Raw genomic sequence first — 27,490 nt, 5'->3', positions numbered from 1 at the left:
CATAACTTTTTGATTTAGTGGATAATCTGTATGAATTCATATGATCTAATCTATACAATTTAGTACGATTTGCTCATCACCCAATGACGGTTGGGTTTAGGGGCGGGGTTGGGTGCCACACCTCCTTTTTAAAATCGTACATTTTCGTATTCATATGAATTTGTATGAATTAGCCACTAAACTGACAAAATGTAAAATACTTATAATAGTTTATCCAAATTTGGATTTGGATTTTCCAAGAGTCAAAATTCTGACTTTCCATTTTCTTTATGGATCTGTGTTTAAACGTTGTGGTTCTGACCATGTCTTCTGAGTTTAAATCTCACAATCTCAAAATGTTTTTCTGTCAAATCTTCAGACTTTCTTGCAATTCTATTATTATTATTATTATTTTTTAGTTTAAATCTTGCCATTTTTACTCACGAAATTATGCGCAAATCTTACTATTTCTCACAATTTTGAGTTTTCTTTATTTAACAGAATCTAACTTTATCTAAAAAATTCAGATTAAAATTAAGAATAATTTTTTTATCACTATTGAGTTTATATCTCAAAAATTTAATTTATTTGTTTTCAGAATAAATAATTTAAATAATATTTTAAATAGCGATTTTAAACATACAGTGAATGCAGAATTATTAGCCCCCCCTGTTTATTTTTTCCCCCAATTTCTGTTTAATGGAGAGAAGCTTTTTTCAACACATTTCTAAACATAATAGTTTTAATAACTGATTTCTAATAACTGATTTATTTTATCTTTGCCATGATGACAGTGAATAATATTTGACTAGATATTTTTCAAGACACTTCTCTACAGCTTAAAGTTACATTTAAAGGCTTAACCAGGTTAATTAGTTTAACTAGGCAGGTTAGGGTAATTAGGCAAGTCATTGTATAACGATGGTTTGTTCTGCAAACTATCGAAAAAAAAATAGCATAAAGGGGCTAATAATTTTGACCTTAAAATGAATTTTTTAAAAATGAATAACTGCTTTTAGTCTAGCCAAAATAAAACAAATAAGACTTTCTCCAGAAGAAAAAATATTATCAGACATACTGTGAAAATTTCCTTTCTCTGTTAAACATCATTTGGGAAATATTTTAAAAAGAAAAGAACAGTAAAGGGGGGCTAATAATTCTGACTTCAACTGTATGTTTCCCAGAATGGGAGGGAAACCTTAGAGAAATTATTTGGAGGCAGAAATAAGCCTCCATACTAAAATGACATGTTTAGTTGACCTTTCACAAAATAAGCTCCATATTTCACAGTTGAATTCATGAGCAGGAGTCGGCAGGAGCTGAACAAGTCTTATCTCTCCAATCTCACACACAAACGTACCACATCAGTGCACACGGCTGCTGGATCAGCAGTTTGTCCTACCTGTAAACATGAACTCACTCACAGTCTTCTTTTTGACTGTCAGTATATTTTAAATATGCAGTTTTTGGAATATTAGGGCCATTCCCAATGATTAATGTTCATGTATGAGGTATTTTTGGTTTGTGGTGTACTGTTGATTACCACACACACAAAATAATAGGAATTATTCCGACACTATAAATGCTGGTTAATTGTATCCTGGTATCTGTATGTGAGCAAGCTGGGAAGGGTCATGGAAAGGATGTGACATAACTATCTGTAAAGCAGCCAGTGTTCAGTGCTGTTCTGCTTTGTGTCTAAAAGGCTGATAAGGCCCTAACCTCACCTTCCTATAATCCTGACCTTACTGAGCCTGTAAGACTGATCAATTCATCAGAAACAAAGCAGGGCACCTACAGGAAGTACGTCACTTACACCTCACCAGAGGTGAATGAGGACTGCAGGCCTTATCCAAAATAACTAAAAAATAATGGGCTGTTCACACAAAGTAGGTTTTTGCATCCCAATGCACTTCTTTTCTATTGTTTTCTGTGTGAGCTGGACAGAAGTTTAACCATTGTGCTCACTACCATCTTTTGATATTGCATACAACTTGTTTTAATAATGCTTTTCTAGACTTTGATTTTATTTCATTCCCCAACTCCACATGTGAATAATTCCTAAAACAATCATAATATCAACCAAAATGACTGATACACTATTTTATCAACACAGTCCTATAGCTTTTAGGGAAAAAAACGATTGAAATGTATAAGTTTCTGTTCATGCATTCTGTTTCTGCATTTGTAATGTCTTTTTTGTTACTTTTTTGTTTTTATGTTATTACTTTTAGCCTTATGATAGGTTTAATTGTATGTTTCGGTTTACTAAAATGATCACAGAATTTCCAATTTTCTATAATTTTATCAAGCCATCTTTTTTTGTATTATTTATATTTCATTATTGTATTTATAAAAATCTTTGAATCAGGTTTTTTGTTTTGTTTCTTGTATTTTTTTGTAATCAAAGCAAATTTTGTAATGTGCTTTGAATAGTTTTAGGTTGCATTTTTTTTAAATGCGTCTTTAATTCAATCAGCCTAGCCCCTTGTATTTTATTATTATTATTTGTAAACTAGTATGTATATACGAATATCATTTACACTACTGGTCAAAAGTTTGGGGTCAGTAAAAAATTTAAATAACTGTTTTTTTATTGTATGTAGTTTCAAATGAAATTATTACTTCAGTCATTATTGCTTTTATTACTATTACCATTAATAATAATAATATTAATATTTAATATTAGAGTGGTGACACGGTGGCGCAGTGGGTAGCACGATCGCCTCACAACAAGAAGGTTGCTGGATCGAGCCTCGGCTGGGTCACTTGACATTTGTGTGGGGTTTGCATGTTCTCCTCGTGTTTGCGTGGGTTTCCTCCAGGTGCTCCAGTTTCCCCACAGTCCAAAGACATGCGCTCATTCCACTGTGGTAACCCCAGATTAATAAAGGGGCTAAGCTGAAATTAAAATGTGAATTTTTTAACAATTATTTGCATTTCACAATTGTACAATTTGTACTGTATTTTTGATGAATTAAATGCAGCCTTGGTGAGCAAGATAGGCTTATTTTAAAACATTTAAAAATCCTACTGACCCCAAACTATATAGTGTATGTACTAATATACTAAGTTTTTCTTTTTAGTTTATTAGTAATTTTGCTATAATTGGCGGTTCATTCCACTGTGGCAACCCCTAATAAAGCAGAGATTAAACTGAAGGAAAGCATGCGAGTCATTTTGTTATGTGCTTTTATAGTTTTAGTACTTCAGATAGTTGAAAATAACCCAGAATAGCTCTTCAATTTAGTAATGGTCGTTTTACTATTATTAAAATATTATTATAACATTTCTTAATTTTTACATTTCTTAATTCGGTTTGTAAAGCTTATTTTTTTGTTTACTATTTATTTATTTATTTATTTATTTATTTATTTAAGTACTTTAAAAATATATATATTTGATTTTACACAGCTAGAGATTAAAGGGACATACCAATAGATTAGGGCTGCACAATATGTTTTAGCATCTAATTCTTTTGCAAGTTTTTTTTGAGGCCTGTGACTGTGTGAGGGTTTTAAAAGCATTCAGGCCTATGAAATTGTACCATTTGTAACTTTGACAAATTAATACTGTTTCAGTATTATTTTACATTTGGTTATTCAATTACTGTATACCTGAATACAGTTTGACTCCTCGGAAAACAATAAAACGATTTGTATTTAATTAAGTATCTTTTTCTTTATTGAACTTATCGATGCTAGATTGTGTCAATATCATGCAGCCCTACTATAGATGATTTCTAACTGATCTCTTATCTTTTTGTTCTTTGCAGCAACAGGAACAGGACCCCACCAATCTGTACATCTCCAATCTGCCTCTGTCTATGGACGAGCAGGAGTTAGAGAGCATGCTCAAGCCCTTCAGCCAGGTCATCTCCACACGCATCTTAAGGGACGCAAGCGGCACCAGCCGTGGAGTGGGTTTCGCCAGGTATAAGCCTGACTCTCACACTCATAACCTGACATTTTCATCATTAATATACCATTAATAATGCATTTGCAATTACTCTCTGTTAGGATGGAATCGACTGAAAAATGTGAAGCCATCATTCAACATTTTAATGGCAAATACATCAAGACTCCTCCTGGAGTAGCAGGTACTATATATCGGTAAAGATGATTGTATAATTAATCATTATTATAACAGATAAATAATAACGACTGACATGTTTTTGTCAAGTGCCTGCAGAACCATTGTTGTGTAAATTTGCTGACGGAGGACAGAAGAAACGCCAGAATCAGGGGAAATATCACCAGAATGGACGGCAGTGGTCGAGAGAGGGTGAAAATGTACGAGTTTCTGTTTTTTTTTTCAGTTATTTTCTAGTCTCCAAGTGTTAACTCAGCTTGTCTTCTATTTGCACGCATACAGGGCGGGATGACGTTAACATATGACCCTACTCCTGCTTTACAGAATGGGTGGGTTCAGAAATGGCTACTAAAGAATTGTTGCACTTTCGTTTTGACACAGCATGGTTAAAGCTGTTTTTTTTTTACTTTTAAAAACGTGTGTGTGTGTGTGTGTTTGTCGCCCCCTGCAGGTTTTACTCTCCTTCCTACAGCATCGCTCCGAACAGAATTATTGCTCAGACTTCTATTTCTCCCTACATGCACTCGCCTGTATCCACATACCAGGTACACTTTCTTCATGTGTTCCTTTACCTAATGTGTAGATTTAAACAGTTCATACAAAATTGAAACTCATTTATTATTATTTTACCTTATGTCATCACAGACAGAACAAGTTACAAAAAAAGAAAAAAGTAATTACCAGAAATTTAGTCCATATAACTCCATATAACTTCTTCTTAAAGCGACAGTTCACTAAAATTCTGCAATCTTTTACTTTTAAACTGGTTTGAGTTTGTTGAACACGAAAGAAGATGTTTTGAAGAATGTTGGAAACCTGTAACCACTGACATTGATACACTGTATAAAAAAAAGAATTTTTAAATCTTGCCACCTCAAATTTTCTAGTTTAATCAAACGAAATTTTGCTAGTCATCTTAACTTACATCAGTCAAACAGACTAAAAATATTAAGTTGAAACCTGATTAACTGATTAAAATTAGGGCTGAGCGATTAATCGAAAACGTAATCAATATCGACATTCAGAACCTAAAATTGATCAAAATTTTCCAGGTCAATTTTTTTCAATTACTTTGCTTACCGTGTGTGGAGTCACGTGACCATGCTCTCTTAAGGCTGATTTATACTTTTGCGTTCAATGCACAGGTATGGTCTGGTGCAGCCTTCATGTGGTCGCATACCTGCGCATATCTCAAAAAATGTAACTACATGTAGCACGTTTGCACTACTATATATTGACGAGGATTGGAAGCTGTGCCAGAGATGCCTTAAAACAGCATATTTTCCATTAAAATTGTTGTTTACAAACGATGCAAGAAATGCAGTTAAAAAATTATTTTATTTAGAAGAGATATGTGCTTATTTTTTTATTTAAATATAAAAAAACTTTGAAAATAATTTATTTATTTTTTATTTGTTTGTTTGTATGTTTGTTTCCAAAAGTGCAGGTTATTTATTTTCACTTTTTATAAGAAAAAAAGTGACTGTTGGTTTTAGACAATGTGTGTTTAAATTTCAGCTGTTCAACGTTGATGTTCAATAAATAATCATAGATATATAGTGCGCGATTCCTTCAATTATTTTAAAATCAATAATGCATCCTTCATTCAAACATCTCTCACTTGTAATATGTGAGCATATTTACTGTCCAAAACTTGTCAGTGAGCTATGAGGGTAAAAAAATTAAATAAAATGAATAAAATAATCCTTCATTAATCGTAATCGAGTTAAAATGTTCAATTAATCGAGATTTTGATTTTAGGCCAAATCGCCCAGCCCTAATTAAAATGGCTTAAAAACATTTAGTCATATTCTTTTAGTGTAGTAGCAAAAAAAAAAATACTATGGATGTCAATGGTTACAGGTTTTCAGAATTGTGCAAAAAAGCTTCAATCATGTTTTCATGACCAAATATATTTAAACTACAAGATCAAATATATTTAAATCTGAATGATATATAATACAGCTTAAAGTATTTGGTTTTTTATGCATATGCAAAGTTATGCAAAACATGTACGCACAAACATAGCACACATAGGTTTCGGAGTGAAATGTGCAGACATTTGATGAGAATGAATCGTTCTATCTTTTTGTTTTTGCACAAGCTTGGATACAAAATGTATTCTTTGGTCTTAATCAAGTGTCTCCTCTGGATTTTAGGTACACAATCCCTCCTGGATACATCACCAGTCTTACCTCATGCAGCCTACAGTAAGTTGCTGTTTAACTGTTGCTCCATTTCTTAAAGTGCCCGAGTTATTCTTTTGATATTGTCATTTATTTTTGCAGGGTACCGTCCTCACGCCCTCGGTCGACCACACCATGACCATCCAGCCCACTGCCATAATAGGGCCTCTCACACAGCAGCTTAGCCATCTGACCCTGGGCACTACAGGCACGGTACGTCCAACACACATTTTATTCCAAATGTCAACAAGTGGAAAATATTTTAGACTATTTAAATATGTCTGGCAGAAAATTACTGGACTGATTATTTTTTACAAATGTTTTTTTATTATGTTTTTATGTCGGTTTTTGAGTTTGACTTAGATTTTTTTTTTCATTGTCAATTTTAGTTTTTAAGAGTTTTCTAGTATCAGATAAGATTTAGTTCAAAGATGCCCAAACTAGGGCCCGCGGGCCAAAGTTGGCTCTTGGTAATCTTTAATTTGTCCCGCCATCCAATCTAAAAAGTGATGTAGATTTTTGTAGTTAAATGTTTCAATTCATTGTTGTAAATGATTAGACTTAAAAAATACACTGTCACTGATGGACAGAAGACAACGCAGAAGACATCTGCAGAGTCAGGTGCAGCTTTACAAGTGTATTCAATTCGATTCAATTCATCTTATCTCTATGGCACGTTTACAATGTAGATTGTCAAAGCAGCTTCACATAGAAGATTATAGTAAATTGAAACAGTGTCAGTCCAGTTTTCAGTGTTGAAGTTCAGTTTAGTTCAGTTCAGTGTGGTTAAATATTCACTGCTGAGAGTTCAAACACTGAAGAGCAAATCCATCGAAGCGGCATTGATCCATTGTGTTAAAAAAGGAATTGCGTTTTTATTGTAATAAGTTCAATAAAAATTCTATTGCATCATTTTATATGATTAAATCTATTTATTTATTAATAATATAAAATAAATTAAGAAATTAACCATGGCAACTTTAATGTTATAAACACTCAAAAAATATTTTGCTGCTTGTTCAACCTACTTATGTAAAATGAACTCATACAACACTATTCTTGAGATTTTTTTGGGGACAACTTAATTGTTTTATGTTTAATTCACTTAAATGTGTTAACTTAATCGATTTGTGTTGGAGCAACCTGAATGAATTGTGTAAAACCCTACATTTTTTACAGTGCAGTTTGGTATATTTATCTTCGGCCCACAACCCTCAATCAAGTTTGGTTTTTGGCTCTTTTTAAGAAAAAGTTTGGGCACCCCTGATTTTGTTATTTCCACTAGTATTTATATTTTAGTATATATATTTAACAAGGTTTCTCAGGAAATGTAGTATAATATATATCTGCAAAAAGTCATTGTTGCCATTTGCTCTCCATTTTAATTCTTAGATCAAGAAGATTTAGATATTTAGTTAATCAAAGATTATTATAAATAACATTTAGATTCCAAAATACATTTATTTTTTAGAAATCTGCTAAAAAATACTTTTTTTATTGTGCAATAGTAATATTCAGTATACTTGTTTTTTAATATTCATAGTTTACTATATGCTATAGTCACATTAAATATGTCAAAAACTGTGGAAATGTGTCCTATGACAATTATTTTTAAATGGAAAAAGATTGTTCACTTTGTAGCTTGATTTGGGTCTTGTGAAGTTTAATCCAAAATTGTACAGCCCTAGGAAAAGATTTACATGTCATCCAGGCAAAACATCACTTTTAAAAATCAATAAAAAGCATGTAGATGCAAAAATATTCCTGGAAAATCATCCCAAATCAGTCCAAAAAAGTTTTTCTTTTAAGAAAATTATATTATATTATATTATATTATATTATATTATATTATATTATATTATATTATATTATATTTACTCGCAAGGCCATTTATATTGAAACTGATATTTAGCCGCACCACACTGGTGTTTCGTAACATCAAATTTTTATGAGGTGGGTCGTAAAACCCAATGTAGAAGACCAGGAAATAAACTATGGAAAATTTTGCCTACTTAATTCACCTATAGCGCATGTCTTTGGACTTGTTATTATATTATATTATATTATATTATATTATATTATATTATATTATACATTTAACTTATTTGTTTTTTAAGATAGTTTTAAAGGTATACATTTCAATCAAGTCCATTCATGACAAAGTCTAGTAATCAAGTAAATCCTGAAATTACAGAATCACAGAAATTATGCACAACCATATGACCAAGAAGTTCATCTGCCAAATAAAATATTCCTCTAATGTGTACAGTCTGTTTATCACCCATTTGTCAACATGTGTCCATCTGTCCTCAGTATATGCCTGCAAACACAGCTATGCAAGGGACCTACATACCACAATATGCCCAAGTGCCTCCTTCAAGCATTACAGCCGAGGTAGGAAACGCTAACGTGCTGAATTATGTTTTCAAGCCTGAATCCCTGCAATGCATTATCGGTAATGTAACCTGATGCCACTGCAGGAAAACAGCGTGCAGCAGCAGCAGGTTGGCATAGAGACGCCCACAGACCACACAACATACTCCTACCAGCATGGCAAATGAAGAGGAGGTGAGCTGCTGCACTTCCTGTGGCTTTCGAAATGGTGTGATCTGTAATGGAATGAGAGAGTGAAAACAATGACTATCCATTAAATAATTAGTTGAAGCAATGCACTTACATACACAGTAGTACACATGGTCCAAAACATCATTTTTTAACATCTATTTCCCTTTCAGCTTTGTTAATCAGTGTTGCCAACTTAGCGACTTTGTCACTACATTTAGCGACAAATTTTCAAAAAAGCGACTAGCGTCAAATCTTGTCACTTTTTTTGGGTGTTACTGGAGATTTTTATAGCTCCTTGTGTGTCCGTACTATACCATTCCTTCTCGGCCCCTCCCCCACCTCAGAGCACTTACTAGTGACCCAGTCCTCGTACAGCAGTCTCTCCCACCTGCAGCCTGAGAGCAGATCACTCCTCTGTGAACAGACGGCAAATGATTTAGCACCGTGAGTGTGGGGTATTTCCTTTGTACAGTCAAACCGATCTGCTTCTCCTTTGTTTTATGTTTAACAATTTAATATGACCATTTACTCCTTTCTTGTTTACAATCACAGAGATTTTAGTGACAGTTTTGGAACTTGTCTGAATTTATTATGCCTGAGAGATTACTGCAAATTCACTACTGTATTCAAACAGCTATAAATTTAGTAAGTTGACAAGCAAACATAAAGCGTTTGCACAAATATAAAAAAACCTTTATTAACCATAGGCTGTTAAACAAATAGAAACGGTTGAACATGATGACAGCAGTAATATGCAAATTGACATATGACATAATCTAGTGACATTTAGTGACTTTTCGGGCAGAGCTTAGCACCTTTTCATTTAAAATAGTTGGCAACACTTTTATTAATTATAAATTTTTAAGAAAATCCGCCTGTGAAACCATATTATGATTATGAATCAAATATTAAGGTTATATTTGATCTATTCGGGGTTTTAGTAAATGTCAGTAAAACCATTGTTTTTCATTCTGCTTTAAGGGCAGCAGTGGTATCACAATATGCACATTCATAGTCACATCACAAGATATGCAATGTTGAGTATGAATTAATTTGCTGGTCAATAGTTGACTCGGAGCTACAGAATTGTAATTATTGAATTTATACAGAATTTATACGATTTATGCAATATATATATATATATATATATATATATATATATATATAAATATATATATATATATATATAATTTTTGTATTGTTTCTAGTGCAAAAATCAACATTTCAAAGTAAAAACAAGATTTTTACTTACCCCACTGGTAGATATTAGAAAACTGTCAAATAGAGCTATTCAATCTATCTTGTGAAACTGTATTCATATTGCAATATTTATCTCAGAGAAAGAAAATATCGCAATATCACATTTTTCCAATATCGTGCAGCCCTACTTTTGACCACATGCAGCAAGATCTGTACATAACCAGCTACATTAAGATAACTTTTAACAACAAATTCAAATTAAGGATGTGCATTGAGCTTTTTTTGGATGGTAAAAAATGGTTTACATAGATCCCGGATTGTTTAAAAACCTTAACTTCTCTCTGACTGAACAAATAAAGTCTTTAAAGCATGAGGGTAAGTAAATATTAAGGAAATTATAATCTTGGCATACAGTGCTCAGTATATATGAGTACACCCCTCACAAATCTCTCATTTAAATTATTTTCTATAGGATGCTTTACAATCTTTTATTTCAATTCACCTATATTTGTATAAAAACATGTATACAATTTTGTTGAAATGTTGAGTTTATATATATATATATAGCATAATTGTGCTATTATCTTTCCATTTCTAAAGATGTTCTGTGACAAAAATGTCTGTTTAATAAATCTGTTATGTTCAAATGCACCAATTTATATTACCCATATTCACTGTGAAATTAATAAAAATATTCATTTTCAAAATGAGATGTATTCAATTATGCTGAGCACTGTATCTACTAAACCTTAACTTATTCTAAAATGACTAGTCGTAAGAGTAGCTCATGTTTCATCTTTACATAAGCTTCAATTCTGATTGAATGATGTTTCATTTCTCTTATTTTAGTACATTCATAGGAATGATGGAGGACTTGGATTTTGAACCTGAAATAAAAAGAAATGGACATTGGAAAAGGAACTGGGAAGCACGCCTCTTTCCAATTTGAAGAAAGCAGACTTTTTTTTCTTGGAGAAGACCAACCGATAATGAAGCTAAAGCTATTTCAGTAAGCGAAAGACTTGGATGGAGAAAGCTATGACTTTAAGATGTTCACAAAAAGCAAAGTAAGCTTTTTTTTTAACACAAAGACTCACATACATGCGCGCGCATACACACACACACACACAAACACACACCAACCCACCTTGAGAAATATTTTTCTGCAACTTTATTTTCTAAAACATTCTGCGAAGCCAGAATGAATCAACTACGATGTTACAGCACCATGTGTCATTTTAATTTGAATTATTGTTTTTTGTAAAATTCTTTCAAGATTTTGTTGACTGCTTTTGAACTGTCTGCTGCAAACGGAGGAATTTTGTACATAAAACTGTTTTTTGCAAAGATCTTGCTGCATTTTTCTTGAATATCAATTTAAGGAAATCCGGAGGAACCTGCTTAAACCTGAAGTTAAGTCGTTTTGATAGACAAATGTGCTGTAATGAAGAGTGTTGTAAATGCCCTCATTGTTTCAAGCAAGCTTGTCCAGCGAGAAGAGACTGAATTCTGAAACCAAGACCTCATATTCCTTCACAACAACTACAAAACATAATTTTTCTTCCAAAATGCTGCTTTTACTTGTAAGTTAGGTTATGCTCTGTTTAAATGTTGAGATTTATTTTTGTATTTGAAGATCATTTTTAAAAAAAAGTAAATTTCAAAGAGAAGCTATTTGGATGATAAACTTTTTATGGCTTTGTTTTCATGTCAATTGTTCTGTCCTGCTTCTTCATACACCTTGGTTGTCTTTTCTGTCATGCACTGTAAGGAGTTATCCACCAATGTTGTAATGTAGGCCTGTAAATGACTTTTTCTTGCCTTGGTGAACTTTAATAGCGAGGAGTGTGTTCTTTGGGCTGTGTCCCCTGAGATATAAAAATGGCAATATAATGAAATCAGAGTTCTTCCCTTATTAGTGGAACACTCCCTCAGTTTGTTTCCTTCAGAGTTACAAGATTATGAGACAGGAATAGTGATTGTTTGTGTTGTGCTCTGTGAGAAGAACATATAAAGTCAAGATGCTGAAATGTACATTTAAATTTGCTGAACATGGTAACAGTTCAGTGATGTATGAAATCAAATGCTGCAAATCTGAATATATTAGCATAAAAAGAGGCTTGACACTCTTGTGAACCTAAATTAGCATTATTATTTAATTAACTTTGTTGCTTCAAGAACATAATTGATAAAATACCATATACACATTTCAAATATTCACAAATTGAGTTTCCCTGACAAGATATATAGCCTACATAAGAAGATAAAGACGTGTCAAGCATATTCCAAAGTGGGAATTTTGGGTAAGGTGTGAATTTACAGCCTTTAGATCTGTCCGAGTTTTAGCGTCACTTGTAGGTTTCAAATAAGACTGAATGGCTTTTAATCAGTTTAATCAGGTGTGTTTAATTAGGGTTAAACCTCAACTGTGCAGAGCTGCTGTCTTCTCAGCAAAAACGAGGTAGTTTCAGTAACGTTAACGGAAGCCTTCGCTTGATGACAACGTTAATACAAATCAAATTTTACTCGAGTTTGTAATTTAAAAAAAATAAATCAGTAAACTCACCATGTACCTTGACATAACATCTACAAACGTCTTTCTGGGAAGTCGTTCTCTCTGGAGTCGAGTAATTCAAACCGTTGTAATTTACGTCAAGATGACGTAGGGGAGAGTGGGGTAAAGTGAGTGAGACATTTTTAACATTTGCTCCCCTGTAAGCAAGCTAAAATTATATATCGGTAAAATTACACATTTCTCATTAATTTTTCAAGCAATGGAATTTATCAGATTGTATTTAGGATAAAGGAAAGTGAAAATATGACTGTTTCAAAAAAAGTTGTCTTGTGTCTCACTTTACCCCAGCTTTGGGGTAAACTGAGACAGACCAAAAAAATCAAAGGGGTAAAGTTAACCAGCCGGGGGTAAACTGATCCACTTACTTTTTCCACATTAAAACTACCATAACGCATGTTGTAAAAGTCTGAATCCTGACAGCTAGCTTGACAACCACACATTTCAGAACTAATGTCGAACAGGTCAATTATGGACTGGTAAATTAAGTAGGCTACATTTGTTTTTCTAAACACTTGAAACTAACTCTGAACAAAAGCAAATACAACAATCGACTTCAAACTATTTGAATTTACATTCTAATGACAGATAGAACCAGTTAGATTAGAACTCAATCCGGGGTTCAGGACACAGGAGCCTTAGAGCCAGCTATAGTGTCTGTGGGTCAGAGGAAAGGACAATCAAAACTGTATTGAACAGCTTAGGACTCAGAACACAGGACTAGACCCACCTGGATTAGAACATCAGCCTACTGTCATACTCTACAACTCCCACTCTTTTGTGTTTCCCTGGACTCTTCTTAGAAATTGTGCATGAACCTCGTCGCCAATCTAATTTCATCCACGTTCCTGGATTAACATCTTTGTTGATCCTCGAACAACATTCCAATCAGCCAATCAAAATTAGGGTTACGTTTACCGTTTATGTTCAGTTTAGGTTTATGCACTTCTACATGATTGTTATCCAACTATTATTCCCCTCTGATTTTGGGAGTAATTTACAGTTATGGCTGGGTTTTGGGGTATGGAATAGGTGATTACATTTTCCAACAAAACTATGTTCCAGGATAAACATAGATGTTAATCTAGGATCAGATCATATTTGGCAAAACCATGATGTGTGTATTTCGTCATCGTCAACTTTCTTTACCATGCCAGTGTAATAAACGCTTGTGTTTTTTGTTGCAAAGTTAACTATGACAATGTCTCCCACAGACAGATCTGTGTTTCTTGGACCACTATTCTCATCCTTAGACCTCTCTTCATCAGACACATTATCAACTGAGACAGACATCACTTTTCTCAGAGCTGCTAACTATGATTTCCTTTTGGATTGCTTTCTTTTTTGGGGAGATTTTTCCTTTTACTTGCTATTCTTTTGCTTTTTCTCTGCTAGTTTTTTTGTCTTTCTTTAGAAGCCTTTTCAATTGTCACACGGTTTCATTTGGATTGTGTTTTGGGATGACATTTGAGAGTAGTAGCATTTTTTGAGACAACACATATCCAGGTTGGCTGGAAACACATGGCACATCCATGTTGACTATGAGCAATGAATGGATTGGCAGCAGTGAGTAAACTATCTGCAGGGGATAGATCATCCAAATCTTCTGTAGTGGCAGGCTGGAGGGAGCTCAGGATTTGTCCAGTCTGACACCATGAATAGTGCAAATGCTTTATTAAGGAAAATTTCTCAGTTATATGGGAAAAATTGCAGCGCACCTAAATCCAGAAGTGATGTTGCATGGTGTCACTGTTGAATTAAAGGCCTCATTCACAAGTCCTAAAGTCTGGTAGACTCAATTTTACTTGTGCCTTATGTCTCACTTTACCCCACTGCCACATTTTAGAAAAAAAAAGTATCTTTTTTAGCAAATCAGGCTGATCTTCAGCTAGCAGCATCACATGGTTTTATATGTTGATAATTCATCAACATGTATAATATAAGTTTTTCTACTTGAATCAATTTGCTTGGCACAACAGTTAAGTTAGAAACATTTTTGCAAAAAAAAAACATGCTTTCCACAGCACCGGGAATTCCTAAACTTCATGGTAGAGGGGAGATGGAAGGGGCTTGAAAACAAAATTGTTATAAAGTGATATATAAAATCTGTTGCCTAGATACAGGGGGTGTCTTGTAATCAGAGTAAACGAATCAAAATTTAGCTCAAACGAACTGAACACATTTCAGCTATTTTATTGCAGATAGTTATAGCTTCACCCCCAAAATTATAATCTAATATGGGCTGTTCATCTACCCAATCCTGTGTCTTAATTTATTATTTAATATTTGCGTGAATCGATTGGACTTTGTCATTTAGCCAACTCATAAAATCAATTCGCTTGAAATAGTGCAATTTGTCATCTGATACACACAACCTCAGGAATTTATTTCCAGAAAGATCTGTTCCACATACAAAAACAGATAATAAAAGGTACAAAATGAGTATTAAATATGTCTTCAACTTTACCGTATAGTCACTGTATATACAATAATTGTCAATATCTTGCAAGAACTAAAACAAAACCTAGAAACAGTTGCCAAAAATAGTTTTCTCTTAAAAGGAAGAACAGAGTAACCTCAAACAAGAAAAAAAAAATGCAAGATGACAACGCTGGTCTGTAAAGAATATGCCACCAAAACAACCAAACAAAAAGTAAGTGCAGCCTGTCTTTGCGAGGACCAAACATGAAAGACTCCTCAAGTAATTGAAGAGCCACTAAATACTGATAAACTGAAATATGACTGTGATGGCACAACTCAATCCAAAAACATACTGAAGTCAAAAGCATTGCAGTACGAGAGCATGATCCCCTTAAAAAGAAGAACCACAAATCTCACATATCTGAAAAATATTGAATCCACAAATAAAGATCATCTTCTTCAATTTTTTTCACCTGGACAGCATCCATATTAAAAAATACAGGTAGCAAAATGTCACAAATATTAAGTAAAGGATGCTTTCCATTACAAATATACTGAGTGAGTTTGTGATTGTCAATTCCATCTGTTTTACAAGTACTGGTGTAAAAAGATATCAGCATTAAAAATCAGTAATCATATTACTGTAACATTTAAGACTTCAGATGATTGGAAATTAAGTCCTGCCAAACAACAGTAATCATTTACGGTCGTCTTAAGACAGGCCTCAAATTGACAGAGAATGGAAATGAATGGCAGGACAAGAAAAGATTAAAAATATGAAAAGAGCATCCTTCCATTGTCAGTCAAACAACATTTGCTGGCTGAGCAAATGCACGTCAAGTTATAAGGAAATATAAAGGAGCATAATAGCACAGCCCTGACTCAAAGACTGAAAGTGTCCTTTAGGTTTATGAGAATTTCATTCAGATAGCATAGAAATGACCAGTGAATGAGTGCACCTCATATGTGTCTTGGGTATCCCTCATATCCATACAACACAAAAAATGTTCTGTACAAAAAAAATAAAATAATAATAAATCCTATCGCAACAGTTTCCTGTTCAGGATCTCCCATACCATTCGCCTTCTGAAATAGGGCATGTGTTTCTGTTTAAAGAAAAAAAAATTAAGTCAGTAAAAAAATTTGACCAGTAATATATCAAGACAAAAATGGCAATACTGGAGGCTCACCTGTGTGAATGTGATTGGCCGGTCTTTGGTGATGTATTCAGCATATTTGCATGTGAACATGCCACAGTCACTTCCATTCATTTGCTGAGGGATCTCCTAAAGATTTAGAGAAAAAAAACAATAGCCCCTTTCACACAGTGATACCGGTAAATATCTGAATATTTTTCAGAAAACTTTACAGGTAAGCTATAAAAAGCGCTGTTCACGAAAGCAAGGATGTTCCAAAACTTTTCCAGAAAAGACCATTCACACAGCCATTCCAAAATACAGGTAAATTCTGATATCACTAGCAAAAAATGGCCTCTAAACGGCTGAGCTTGTATTTATAAACATAGTAGAGGTCAGACTTTTGTTGATGGTTTCACTTTTTAAAGCTTCAGCATTCAGGCAGCTGCGTTTGTCCTAGAGACACCCAAAGACAGAAGCATGAACCGCAGCTAAATGTTTACACATTTGATAACATATCAAATTCTGTGGATGGATAAGTATTGCGAACAACTTCGATGACAACATATGGAGGAACACTTTCGCATGTCAAGATGTGCATAATATGCGTGTTTGCTAGCGCTCACCAAAGCACTCCATGTGCACACACGTCAAGCAACCAAAGCAGTGCTTGAAGGTAAACAAACAGCGGTTTATCATAAGCATTTTGTCAAAAAAAATGTACACAGTTGGCATTAAGAAGGAATTTAGAAACGTTATCTGACTAACATCTAGCCGCTAAATGTGTCTGGATATTAAAAATATTTAAAGGCTTTTTCTTTTCATAAGCAGCATGGATGTGAATGCAACTGAATGTTCTTATTTGTTGGAGTAGATGTCTCGCGTCAGCACGTTCTAAGCGTAAACGTGCTCTTTCTGGCAATGTTCCTTCTGCGTTCACACAGAGCAGCATTCCGGCAAATTACCAGTAATGTTACAACTTCTCTTTCTGAAAACCTGCCAGAACGAATTTACAGGTATTTTCAAAAAGGGCCTGTTCACACATACAGACCTTTCCGGAAAATTGCCAGTCCATATGCGTGAAAAGGGCCAATCTCTAAGAAGATCATGGAGCTTTTTTAGTCTAGACAAAAAAAAAAAAAAAAGAAAGAAACTTACGTTGGGTCTTTTGCTTTTTAAGCTCCATTCTGAGGTTTCTATTTTCTGTCCTTTTTTGTCTTCACTTTCTTGTTTCAAATAATTTCTGTAACACAGAATCACAATTAAGATACTTCTTGTGCATAATTCAAGCAGTTAGTTTCGCAATGGGTTATCATGGGACTCATTTTGAAAAGGCACTTCTTGCAGACACGTTTCACCATCTAATTCTCAGGCTGCACTCACAATAAAATCCTGCAGGCCTCATCGTTGTTTCCTCCCATGGAATCAAAGTAAGTGATGCTTTTGTTACGGAAGTCCACCACCTTCAAAAGATGAAGAAAAAAAAAAGAGAGAGAGAGAGAAACAGCTACATTAGGAAGAAGTCTACTCTAACTTCACAGCAAACTTAAATTATCAATGGATTCATTTAATTATAAAGCACTACACTACAATTAATCTAATTGTACTATTAATTCTAAATTGTAAACGTTGAAACACAATGCATCTTTTTAATGTACGTGTCCTTAATGTGACCTTGGTGCTGGTTTTCAACTTACAGACAAGCACCAGTGCACCCCCAGGTGGACAGGCACTAGAATGATGTCTACAGAAAAAATATCCACTTTCTTGGTCCAGCGGCGGACAGCAGAGTAACCAGAGCTCCGCAGCTTGGGAAAGAAGAAGGTGTTGAAGGTATAAGTGGATGGCAGGTCGGGCTGTTTACTCCGCTCCACAAGCAAGTTCATGTAGAAATTAATAACCTGTAGAGAAGAAAATATTTCACTTAAAATATCATTCACATAATCACATATGCAGAGATCTCACTGGCCACAGAAAAACAGTTTTGGTTATTGCCAAAGGCTCTTTTTAACAGAAACCATTTTAGAGTGCCCCATTGTGTAGTGTGTAACAGAGCTGAACCAATCAGAGCAGGCTCTCATAATGGAGGAGTTTAGAGAGTTGAACACATTTCTGACACAAAAAAAGGGTAATGGTCTAATGTAGTAGTACACTTATGGTAGAAGTAATTATTGAATTTAGTAATAGCATTATATGGGCACTTTAAATGCACTGTATCGTTGTGGTTCAGCACTGACCTCATCATTGAGCCAGTTGAGATGGCTGAGCGTCTGCAGATCTTTCCTGGTGATGGTGAGTCGGAAGCCTTCACTGAGAACCTCGTCCTGACTACCACCTCTCAGAGCTCTGCTCACATCGTTCTCCATGTCCTGTGAACAACACAGCACTCAGTACAGTCCGGCAATGCACAGTTTCCCAGGGAACTGAGGGGGGTAATGCTTTTTTTTTTTTTTTAATGGCACCACATTATAGACTCAAATTTTATGATTCAAACAAGATCTCTCAGAGAATCAGTTTCCCCCCACTAAACTGAAAAAATAATCAGGGTTTCTGCAGGTTTCTTCAAATCAAATGTAAGACTTTTAAGAGTATTATGACTGGATTTTTAGATTTATACAGGACTAAACACTAAGGATTTTTTCTAATGGCCCGGTTACTTCTGAAAATAGTTTTTGTATTAATAGAAGATCATGTAAAGGCAGTTGCTTTAGTTTTCTTTCCCTGATTAGGGAATTTATTAGAAAAATTAGCTGTAAAAGGTCTAACAGCTGTTGTGAATTGTTTCTCTTTGCAATAAAAAAACTTAAATATATATATATTAAAAAGTTTTGAGATGGATTATTGGTGATTGGATGTCATGTTATAGTTAAATACCGTTCAGTGATTCACTGTAACGTTAACTTACATTATGCTCACTATCCTCGGCCCGTTCTTAATTTTGATTCTGTAAAATGTCCACGAAACACAGCGAAAATGGACCTCATTAAGTCTCACTTTTATTACAGCTCATGACGGACATTTCTCAAAGAGGGAACAACAAAAATCTTAACTGAGAGAGACGGTGTGTGGGCTCGAGTGCCCAGCAAGCGCACCATTGTGATCGATGGCTCTCGCTTGTTTATCAATGCCTGTGACAGCGGTGACGTAATTTTGACAGTGGAGTGTCGCTGTGTGATTCGTACTCGTAATCAGGACTTCTTGTCCGAGGTGAAACTGTATTTCGTGTTTGTAAAGTACACCCATCGTAAATTTATCATAGCTTTAAAATGTCGTATCTGTGTCTATTCTGATCGCAGATTTAGGAATTGTACCCTCGTGAAATTGCGAGTACATTCCGTTTTCATTTAAGATAGTATAATTACGGATGCGTGAATTTTATTTACGCACAAAATATTTATGACAGTGATTTTATACCCTGATAATTCTGTAATTAAAAAAGTGAGGTACCAATATTTTACTGTATTGTATTTGTATTAAAAATATATAATTTGATACAATACGATTTTTTAAATATTAGATGTTAATTGAATATATGAGACAAACACCACTGTGCATAAAATCGGATTTTTTTAGGTCGACAAACATGCAACATTTTCAATAACACTCTTTGACTTAGACATGTCAATTCTACTAAAACTAGTAAAAATTTAATAATACTAGTTATAATACTTGTTGAACTTCAAGCAAAAGTGAACAATGACAATCGTTCCAGACATTTATGACTGACTTTCTAGTGTAAAACAGCAGACTGTTTTACGCGAAATAAGCGGTCACCAAAACTGTCTGCTTATCGTTACTCAAAATGTCTACTTTTGCATCCTGCCAGTTTAAAAAGTCAAGATGACAGAATTGTCTTTATATAAAAATTTTGGATTATCCCTTTATCACTGACCTCTGTTAACTCTGGGAATTCAGGCTCCTCTTTAATTGGCTGAGGTTTTTTGATAACAGCTGCAATAGGAACCTCCTTTTCTAGTGGGACCCGAACTTTCAGCTCAACACTTGCAGGTGCAGCTCGACCTTCTCCAGAGAGGCGCTGACAATACAAATGACACCATGAATGGGCTGGTCACAGAAAAACAACGTGTCCTTAAAAAAATAAAATAAAATAAATAAATAAATAAATAAAAAACTGACCTGGCGTAGGAGCTGAGAGGCCAGAGCCTCCTGTTCTTCAATCAACCTCCGTCTCTCCCGAGCTCGAGAGTCATAGAGGCTTGTCCTGAAAACACACAGCCCTTTCAGAAGCTACTTACTTTAAGAAACTAAAGGATAGATAAAAAGAGAAGTACTACTCACAATTCTTTGATCCACAATTCAGCCTGGAAGCATGGCACACTGGAAAGTGTAATAAAGGGTTATGAAAAAGAACAAAGAAACAGATGGTGGGGGGTGGGGGGGACAAAATGTTGAGATGAACGGGAAACAAAATGTTCTCCTACCTTGAGCTCTCTGGCTTCTTTCCCTGCTGCTCGTTCACGAAAATGACTGAATCTCCATCATGAGCTAAAGAAAATGAAAGAACACATCAACCCCAACCTTTGAGACTGAATTACATTACAAGCATTAAAAAGCAGAGTAAATGTGCCTCACCTGAAGACTGAGTGTCCTGAGAAGAGGTATCCTGAAGAGCCGCTGGTGAAGGAGCAAAGGGAACATCTGGTCCTTTAGCACTGGGTTCAAGGTCACGGGCCCAAATCGGAGGCTCTGCAAGGCTGGAGGCTGCACCAGGACTGGGCAGAGCACTGGAGGTCTGGCTGGAGCCTGGCTGGGGACTCGGTGGTAGACTGGAAAACCCATAGGATGAAACACCAGCACCAGAGCCTGCTGGAGAGGCACAATGAAGGAGACTTCGACTGGACGACAGAAAGCTGGAGCTGAAACAGGACCAAATTTTTTGCTGTAAGTGAGGGAATCAATCTGAAAGCATCTCACTCAAATTGCAATTCCGTCATCATTTGCTCACTCATGTAAGCCTAAGCACATAAGACTTTTGTTTCTAATTACAAATATCTCTCCCACCACTGAAGTCAAATTTCAAAAACTTTTAGAATTCTTCCATAATTGTTCATGATGACACCAGCTATGTTCCCATTCAAAGATGCGAATTAGACTTACGCACAAAACTAATATCACAAAACATTTGTAAAAAAGCACTGTTTCCATCCAATGAGTCAAAGAGAACCAACTCGTCACTTCCTGATAAACTGGTGCCAAATATCAAAAACAAAAATGGAATTTTCAGCAGAAGCCACTGTTGGCATTATTCTTACATTTCTTAATTTTTGGAAAAGTGCAGCCGATCAAGATAGTTCTGTCAGGTAATAATCCCAAAGCACTTTAAATGACGAATTTTGGCTAATACATTTTAGAATGAACTAAAACATTTCAAATATTTTAAAATCTGGTTTGCCCATTTATGCTGTCCCATCTTGCCCATTTTTGTAACTACATGATCTGTTAAACAATGACTTTGATTGATGCACATGCTGGAATTTATTCAGTATAGAATAAATTATATTATACACGGATAGAAAGTTCATCCTACTCAGTTGTTCGCAGAAGTCTATGTACATTTTTTTTTTAATTTATGCGCATCGTAGGGTTTCCATTAAGCATTTTGTATGCAATATTCCAAAATACGCAAAAAAAACTGGTGGATGGTAACATAGTTATGGACCCTTTTCACAAGACTTATGGTGCATTTCATTGTCATCATAATCTTAAATTCTTTAAAGTTTTTAATATTTAGATTTTTTTTAAAACATATGAACATTTATTTGCATTTAGGCATGTATTATATCATCTTTGCATGAAATTACAAAAACGAATTACAGCTTATGCAGCGTCTATTTGGCTAAGAGTAAATTTGACGTTTTTTTCTCCTCTGGTTGCCGTCATCAGTCTCACATTATTTTCCCTCTTTTTCTGAAAGTCCCCACCATTGTGACATTTTTCTTTTATCATTTCAGCAAATTTATTTCTTGTACTCTCCCATTCACTATGCTCTAAGTTTACCCAACTATGATGACGTCCGCTGCTGAGAAATCCGGAAATGTGAAAAGGGTCTATTGCAGGCATGGGCAAACTCGATCCTTGAGGGCCGGTGTCCCTGCAGAGTTTTGCTCCAACACTAATCAAACACACCTGAACACCTTAATTAGTGTCTTCAAGATCACTAGAAAGCTACAAGGAGGTGTGTTTGATTAGGGTTGGTGCAAAACTATGCAGGGACACCGGCCCTCCAGGATCGAATTTGCCCATCCCTGGTCTATTGTAAAATTAAGCTTATGAATCAAGCAGATTCCATGGTATATATTTGATAAGCTCTATGGATGTTAACTAAAGTTTTATATTTGAATAAAAACTTAGAATAATCTATTTTAAATATATCAACTTATTTCTTAAACATTCATTTAAAAGCAACTGATTTATATGGATTACTATTTTGAAATGTCTTCACAATCTTTTAAATAAGTGAACTGTGTTTAAAGTGAGTTTTAAATCAACACGAGAGTGTGTAAAATGACAATTTTCATTTTAGGCTGAACTGTACAATATAAGCAGATCAGGTTTAAACCGAGACAACACGTTTTTAAGACCGTTACACAACACAGATACTCACAAATCTCGATGCGAGCGAATGCTGGAGTGAGAACTTCCATCATGAAGGAAGGAAGACTGGCCTTCAGACACCACGACTAGCAGTTGCCTGTAAACCTCCTTTTCCTCCTCACGAACTGACTTTAAATACCAAAGACACACAAACAGTTAAAGCAAAGTCTAATTAGAGCTTCATTACCAATATATTTGTGTAAGCACAAGCCCTGCTTCACTTTGGCCCTGTTCATACCGGGTAAAAATTTTTTGCAGTCACAATTGAATTACATAAAATATTACTGATCCAACATGTAATCAATAAGACTTATTGTGAAAAAGCACACAAATACAGTCTCTCTGTTAATACCAGATGGAAAAAGGGCCTCTGAAACAAGCAGACCATACATTTATCTAATTAAACCACCATACTAAAGCTATAGTTTATTCTGATATTCTGCAGCATTAATTCCAATACTAATTTGACTAGTAAGTTAGCCTTATTAAAATATAAAATATTCAGCGTATTAAGGAAAAATTAATGTCTGACCTCTTGTGCTGTAGAGCGGGCTCTGGTCCGGAGAAGACGGTTTGAGCTGCCAGGTGAAGAACTCTGGACCACTCGAATGGGAAAGGTCTTCTCATACAGGCTGGTGTACGTGGCTTTTCCTGAACTGGTTTCAGGAGATGACAGCATGCTACGACAAAAACAAACTCGTTCAACTCCACATGCTTGCATTTATTTCTGAAAGTGGAATTTTTTATTTTTTTTTTTACAACAATACGTTTTACAACAAATACATTTATATAACTATACCAATTATTAACAAAAAGTGATGGTGTAGTCAGTTTATTTATGGTGAATATTTTTAACTCAACCTTTGTGGTCGGTGATAAAGGGACCTGCCCAAGCGTGGAGATGGTTTTGGGGTGGATGAAGATGGTAAATTTACAGAGTGTCCATTAGCTTTGCACATCTCATTGGGTGGATGGTCCATACAAACTTGTCTTCTGCTTGTTTTTGATATAGTCACTGAGTGCTCAGTCCGTAAGGAGTCTGTCAAATAACAAAAGGCTTATATTGCCAATATATGCAACTTCAAAAAAGAAAAACAAAGCAGACAAGTAAATAGTTTTTTCCATACCAGATTTTGTGACTGTCCTCCACTCAACTGAACTAGATGGAGCCACAAATGTGTCCTCAAGTCTGTCATGTGGCTGATCCCCAAACGTAAAAGAAATAGAAAAGAATTAGAATACACATTAAAATGTACTGTTATACCTGGTGTCAAATATTTGACAAAAGAAAAAAAAAAAGGGATCTTGATGAGCAAAAAGCACCTTGTCTTCTGTCCACAAAGATGCAGATGCAGCAGAATTGGCTGCAGGTCCTGATGGTATTCCTGTCTGAGGTGGACCTGGTGATGTCGGCAGCATGTTCCTCGAATTAGCACTTACACTGTTCTTAACCCAAAATGCAACATTCGAACCATGGGTCTTCACTCCTTCAGCTGCATTTTTCACCGTATCCATAATATCTCCTAAAAAACACAAGAGATCAATGTTTTCATGATTGACTTGTGGCTTCTTGACATGATGATAAATGTTTGTTCACACCATGAACAACATCTTTAAAAATAACTAAATTAAGTTCACCAAAATAGCCAAACCATTTCTAAATCTTTTGTGTAGGCTTGTATTTTACAGAACTGTAAAAATACTCAAATGTCTGTGTCAGTGTTTTCAAACAAATATGTTTGATTTACCAAAGTCACACAAGTGCCAATTTCACATCTGTCACATACATAAGGGAGAGATGTCACATCTATAACGCAACTTTTACCTCAAAAATGTAAATCAATCATTTTTGTAAGTGAACCAACTCTTATCCTTTTGATTAGCATTGTTTCTTTTGGGTTGTGCAGTTTAATTCACAGAATTTCTACAAAGTATGTTGTATACTGTAAACTCTGTGAAGTTATGTTTTGAGTTTTTACTGTGAATGTCATCCATAAGGCTGAAAATGCTCAGCCTCCACACCAATGCACAATAACATTAGTTGTTATAGGTGCACAATGAATTTTGGTCATCTGTCGTGCTTTAAATGCTCAAGCACTTCAAAGCAGTACAGATTCTGACTATCAAACTTATTTGATATTACTACTATTAGATGGAAAAGTGTTGAAGCTAATAAATGCTCTACATAGAATGAATGAAATTCAGGCATACTAAATGTGCAATATTGTGCTGTCATGTGACCTACCAATCTGCATTGCTTCACTGGCACTCATAAGTAATTCCCTGTACTCTCATGGAACACAACAGTTTTCACTGAACGCATATTCAGAATGTCAGCAGTAGTAGCAGGTAATCCAGGAAGTGAATTCTGACATGCTTTTCTTTTGCAATATTGTTTTTCATACCTTTCAGTTTCAAACCCACCAAAATTGTGTGGGCACGTATGTACTTTTTATAGTTTTATTTTTCTCAGGGTTTTAGAATAGACTAACTTACCCATTCTGAATTTCTTCACCACTCTCTCCTCCTCCTGGTCTCCATCATTCAAACTATGTGGGAAAACAGAATCATTAAGAGATAAACATCATACTTTATTTCTTCAAACATTCAACAAACAATTATTTGCACCTAAATCGAAACAGAACTGCACCCAGAATATTAACATTATAGTCCAGAATCAGTTTACTGCCAAGTACACTTAAAAATAAAAAGTAGTGATTTACAAATTACTAACATAAAAATACTGTAAGATAAGTGCAAAAAAAACAAAAAAAAAAACAAACACACAACAGTTTAGACAAGAAAACAGCACGAATTGTAACGTTACGTTTGCGTACAATGAGTAAACGTGAGGCAGTGTAAATGTTCCCAGATAGAAACAACATTTTATTTACTTAAGTAACTTTAACAAAAACACACAAATTCGTGAATTTAAGCAAACTTGAAGGAAAGTTAGAGAGAGAAAAAATCAGAAAAGGTATATTTTCCGGTGTTCCTGGCGTCATCCTATCAGAGCAGTTCGCGGTTAAATGGCCGAACCAAAACACCATTTATGACCGAACCAAAACACTAATACATGTGACTAAAAACAAACATTTAAAGACCCGAACTTTAACTGTATGGCCCGATAACACATAAACATACCAATTATTACACATATAAGCGTTTTACCATGCTTTGCACACGTAAGTTAAACAATCTCTCACCAGTTTATGGATCTTTTTCTCCGTGACGTCCCGTCCTGGTCCACTCTCGCGGAATCAGCATGGACGGCACCGGCTGGAGCTCCGTTTCTGAGACTGGCGAAGCCGGTTCCGAACCATTCGTAGATCTTATTAAACATGTTTAAAGCCTCGATTATGAGCGGGATAAATCCTCAGGGCTGTCAGCGCAGTCCCAAACGCGGGCTCCCCCTGCCCTTCATCCGCACGCCACTGCTAACCAGCTTTGTTGAGATAAAAGTAGCGGAATCCTCTAGTTGAACACGACTAAACCAGTCCAGATAAACCCACAGCGCTGATCTTTAGCTCAACCAGCTAACCAACTGCTAACACGCGAGAAAACAGCTCAGCTTTAAATATAACTGTGCTTAACGAGCTAAGGCAGGCTGCCCGCGCGTGTTAGTATCAATTGTGGATATCTTTTTCTAACGGACTCGACTTTCTCAGAAACAGCAGGTGATTCCGTGAATGAGATGTTGAGTACACAAAGTTTCATTAACGCCTCCCGCTTCTTCCTTATTTAAAAGAAGAACATGGCCGAAGCCCACATGTAAAGACCGAGCTTTCCCATTGGATGAGGGGAGCGGAATCGCGTCATCACTGCGCAGTGTTTTGAGACGAGAATGGTGGGATCAAGTGCACTGTGTGTCTGTGGTTTACATACGCTCTCACTTCAGATTCTCTTTTGTAGTGCTAGGAATTAATTAATCTTAGTCACTCTATTTATTTGAACCGTTTATGCAGTCGTTCTGTGTCTCTTTCTGCAGGTTACATTATGGTTATACCAGCAGGTAACTTTAGTTATAAATATTTTGTGTGTTATTGAATAATTTTAAAGTTTTATTCTATCGTATGCAAAAAATGTGCATTGATGTTTTTTTTTTGTATCCGGAAGAACTTTTAAACATTTTAGTAATTTTCCTGATAAATAATAATAACAAAACTATTTCTTATCGTTTATTTCTTTGATGTAACAACTGAAAGTCTCTTTCTCTCAAAACAACACACTTCTGTTGATCTGTTTTATCACACACACACACACACACACTTACACACTTAATTTTTCATTCATTCATTTTCTTTTCGGCTTAGTCCCTTTATTAAAAGAGGGGCGCCACAGCAGAATGAACCGCCAACTTATCCAGCATATGTTCTATGCAACAAATGCCCTTCCAGCTGCAACCGGAAACTGGGAAACATCCATACACTCTCATTCACACACATACACTACAGACAATTTAGCTTACCCAATTCACCTGTACCGCAGGTCTTTAGACTTGGGGAAACCGGAGCACCCGGAGGAAGCACACGAACACGGGGAGAACATGCAAACTCCACACTGAAATCCCCACTGACCCAGTCGAGGCTCGAACCAGCAACCTTCTTGCTGTGAGGTGACAGCACTACCTACTGCGCCACCGTGTCACTATAAATTATATATATATATATGTCTGTGTATATTTATACAACAGTTCTGGCTGGTTCTCGAATCTGATAGGCTGA

At 35.3% G+C, this 27,490-nt stretch overlaps 2 protein-coding genes across 3 annotated transcripts in view; one reads left to right on the top strand and one right to left on the bottom strand.

Moving 5' to 3' along the window:
- Positions 1-11,920, top strand: part of rbms2b (RNA binding motif, single stranded interacting protein 2b) — a 52,582-nt gene extending 40,662 nt beyond the window's left edge. Inside the window, exons 5-14 of one of the 2 annotated variants that reach the window (XM_056449196.1) lie at positions 3,755-3,912; positions 3,999-4,078; positions 4,162-4,271; positions 4,354-4,400; positions 4,523-4,616; positions 6,231-6,281; positions 6,360-6,470; positions 8,571-8,651; positions 8,738-8,825; positions 10,883-11,920. In XM_056449196.1, coding sequence (XP_056305171.1) covers positions 3,755-3,912; positions 3,999-4,078; positions 4,162-4,271; positions 4,354-4,400; positions 4,523-4,616; positions 6,231-6,281; positions 6,360-6,470; positions 8,571-8,651; positions 8,738-8,818 — 813 coding nt within the window. In that variant the 3' untranslated portion in view covers positions 8,819-8,825; positions 10,883-11,920. Of the gene's footprint in view, positions 1-3,754; positions 3,913-3,998; positions 4,079-4,161; positions 4,272-4,353; positions 4,401-4,522; positions 4,617-6,230; positions 6,282-6,359; positions 6,471-8,570; positions 8,652-8,737; positions 8,826-10,871 lie in introns of both variants that reach the window. The other variant, XM_056449195.1, reaches the window with a different exon arrangement.
- Positions 11,921-14,947: 3,027 nt separating this feature from the next.
- senp1 (SUMO specific peptidase 1) lies at positions 14,948-26,518 on the bottom strand. The gene is made up of 18 exons (XM_056449191.1): positions 25,973-26,518; positions 25,263-25,315; positions 24,090-24,289; positions 23,894-23,966; positions 23,628-23,805; positions 23,299-23,446; positions 22,777-22,895; positions 20,745-21,028; positions 20,594-20,657; positions 20,451-20,489; positions 20,289-20,373; positions 20,044-20,187; positions 18,389-18,520; positions 17,849-18,052; positions 17,535-17,614; positions 17,310-17,394; positions 16,206-16,301; positions 14,948-16,121 (listed from the first exon to the last, which is right to left on the bottom strand). The coding sequence occupies exons 1-18, from the start codon at positions 26,107-26,109 to the stop codon at positions 16,056-16,058; spliced, it is 2,187 nt and encodes a 728-aa protein (XP_056305166.1). The 5' UTR covers positions 26,110-26,518; the 3' UTR covers positions 14,948-16,055.
- Positions 26,519-27,490: the final 972 nt, after the last annotated feature.

Source organism: Danio aesculapii, chromosome 23 (genome assembly GCF_903798145.1).
Source record: "Danio aesculapii chromosome 23, fDanAes4.1, whole genome shotgun sequence".
Classification (NCBI taxonomy): domain Eukaryota; kingdom Metazoa; phylum Chordata; class Actinopteri; order Cypriniformes; family Danionidae; genus Danio; species Danio aesculapii.
Note: the sequence above shows the minus strand (reverse complement) of the source record. Positions and strands in the feature narration are given on the sequence as shown.

Coding starts and splice junctions, on each gene's coding strand:
- senp1 (XM_056449191.1), bottom strand. CDS start 26,109: ATGTTTAATAAGATCTACGAATGGTTCGGAACCGGCTTCGCCAGTCTC. Junction 20,658..20,744: donor TCAGGACACTCAGTCTTCAG/GTGAGGCACATT, acceptor CATTTTCTTTAG/CTCATGATGGAGATTCAGTC. Junction 16,122..16,205: donor GGCCAATCACATTCACACAG/GTGAGCCTCCAG, acceptor TTCTTTAAACAG/AAACACATGCCCTATTTCAG.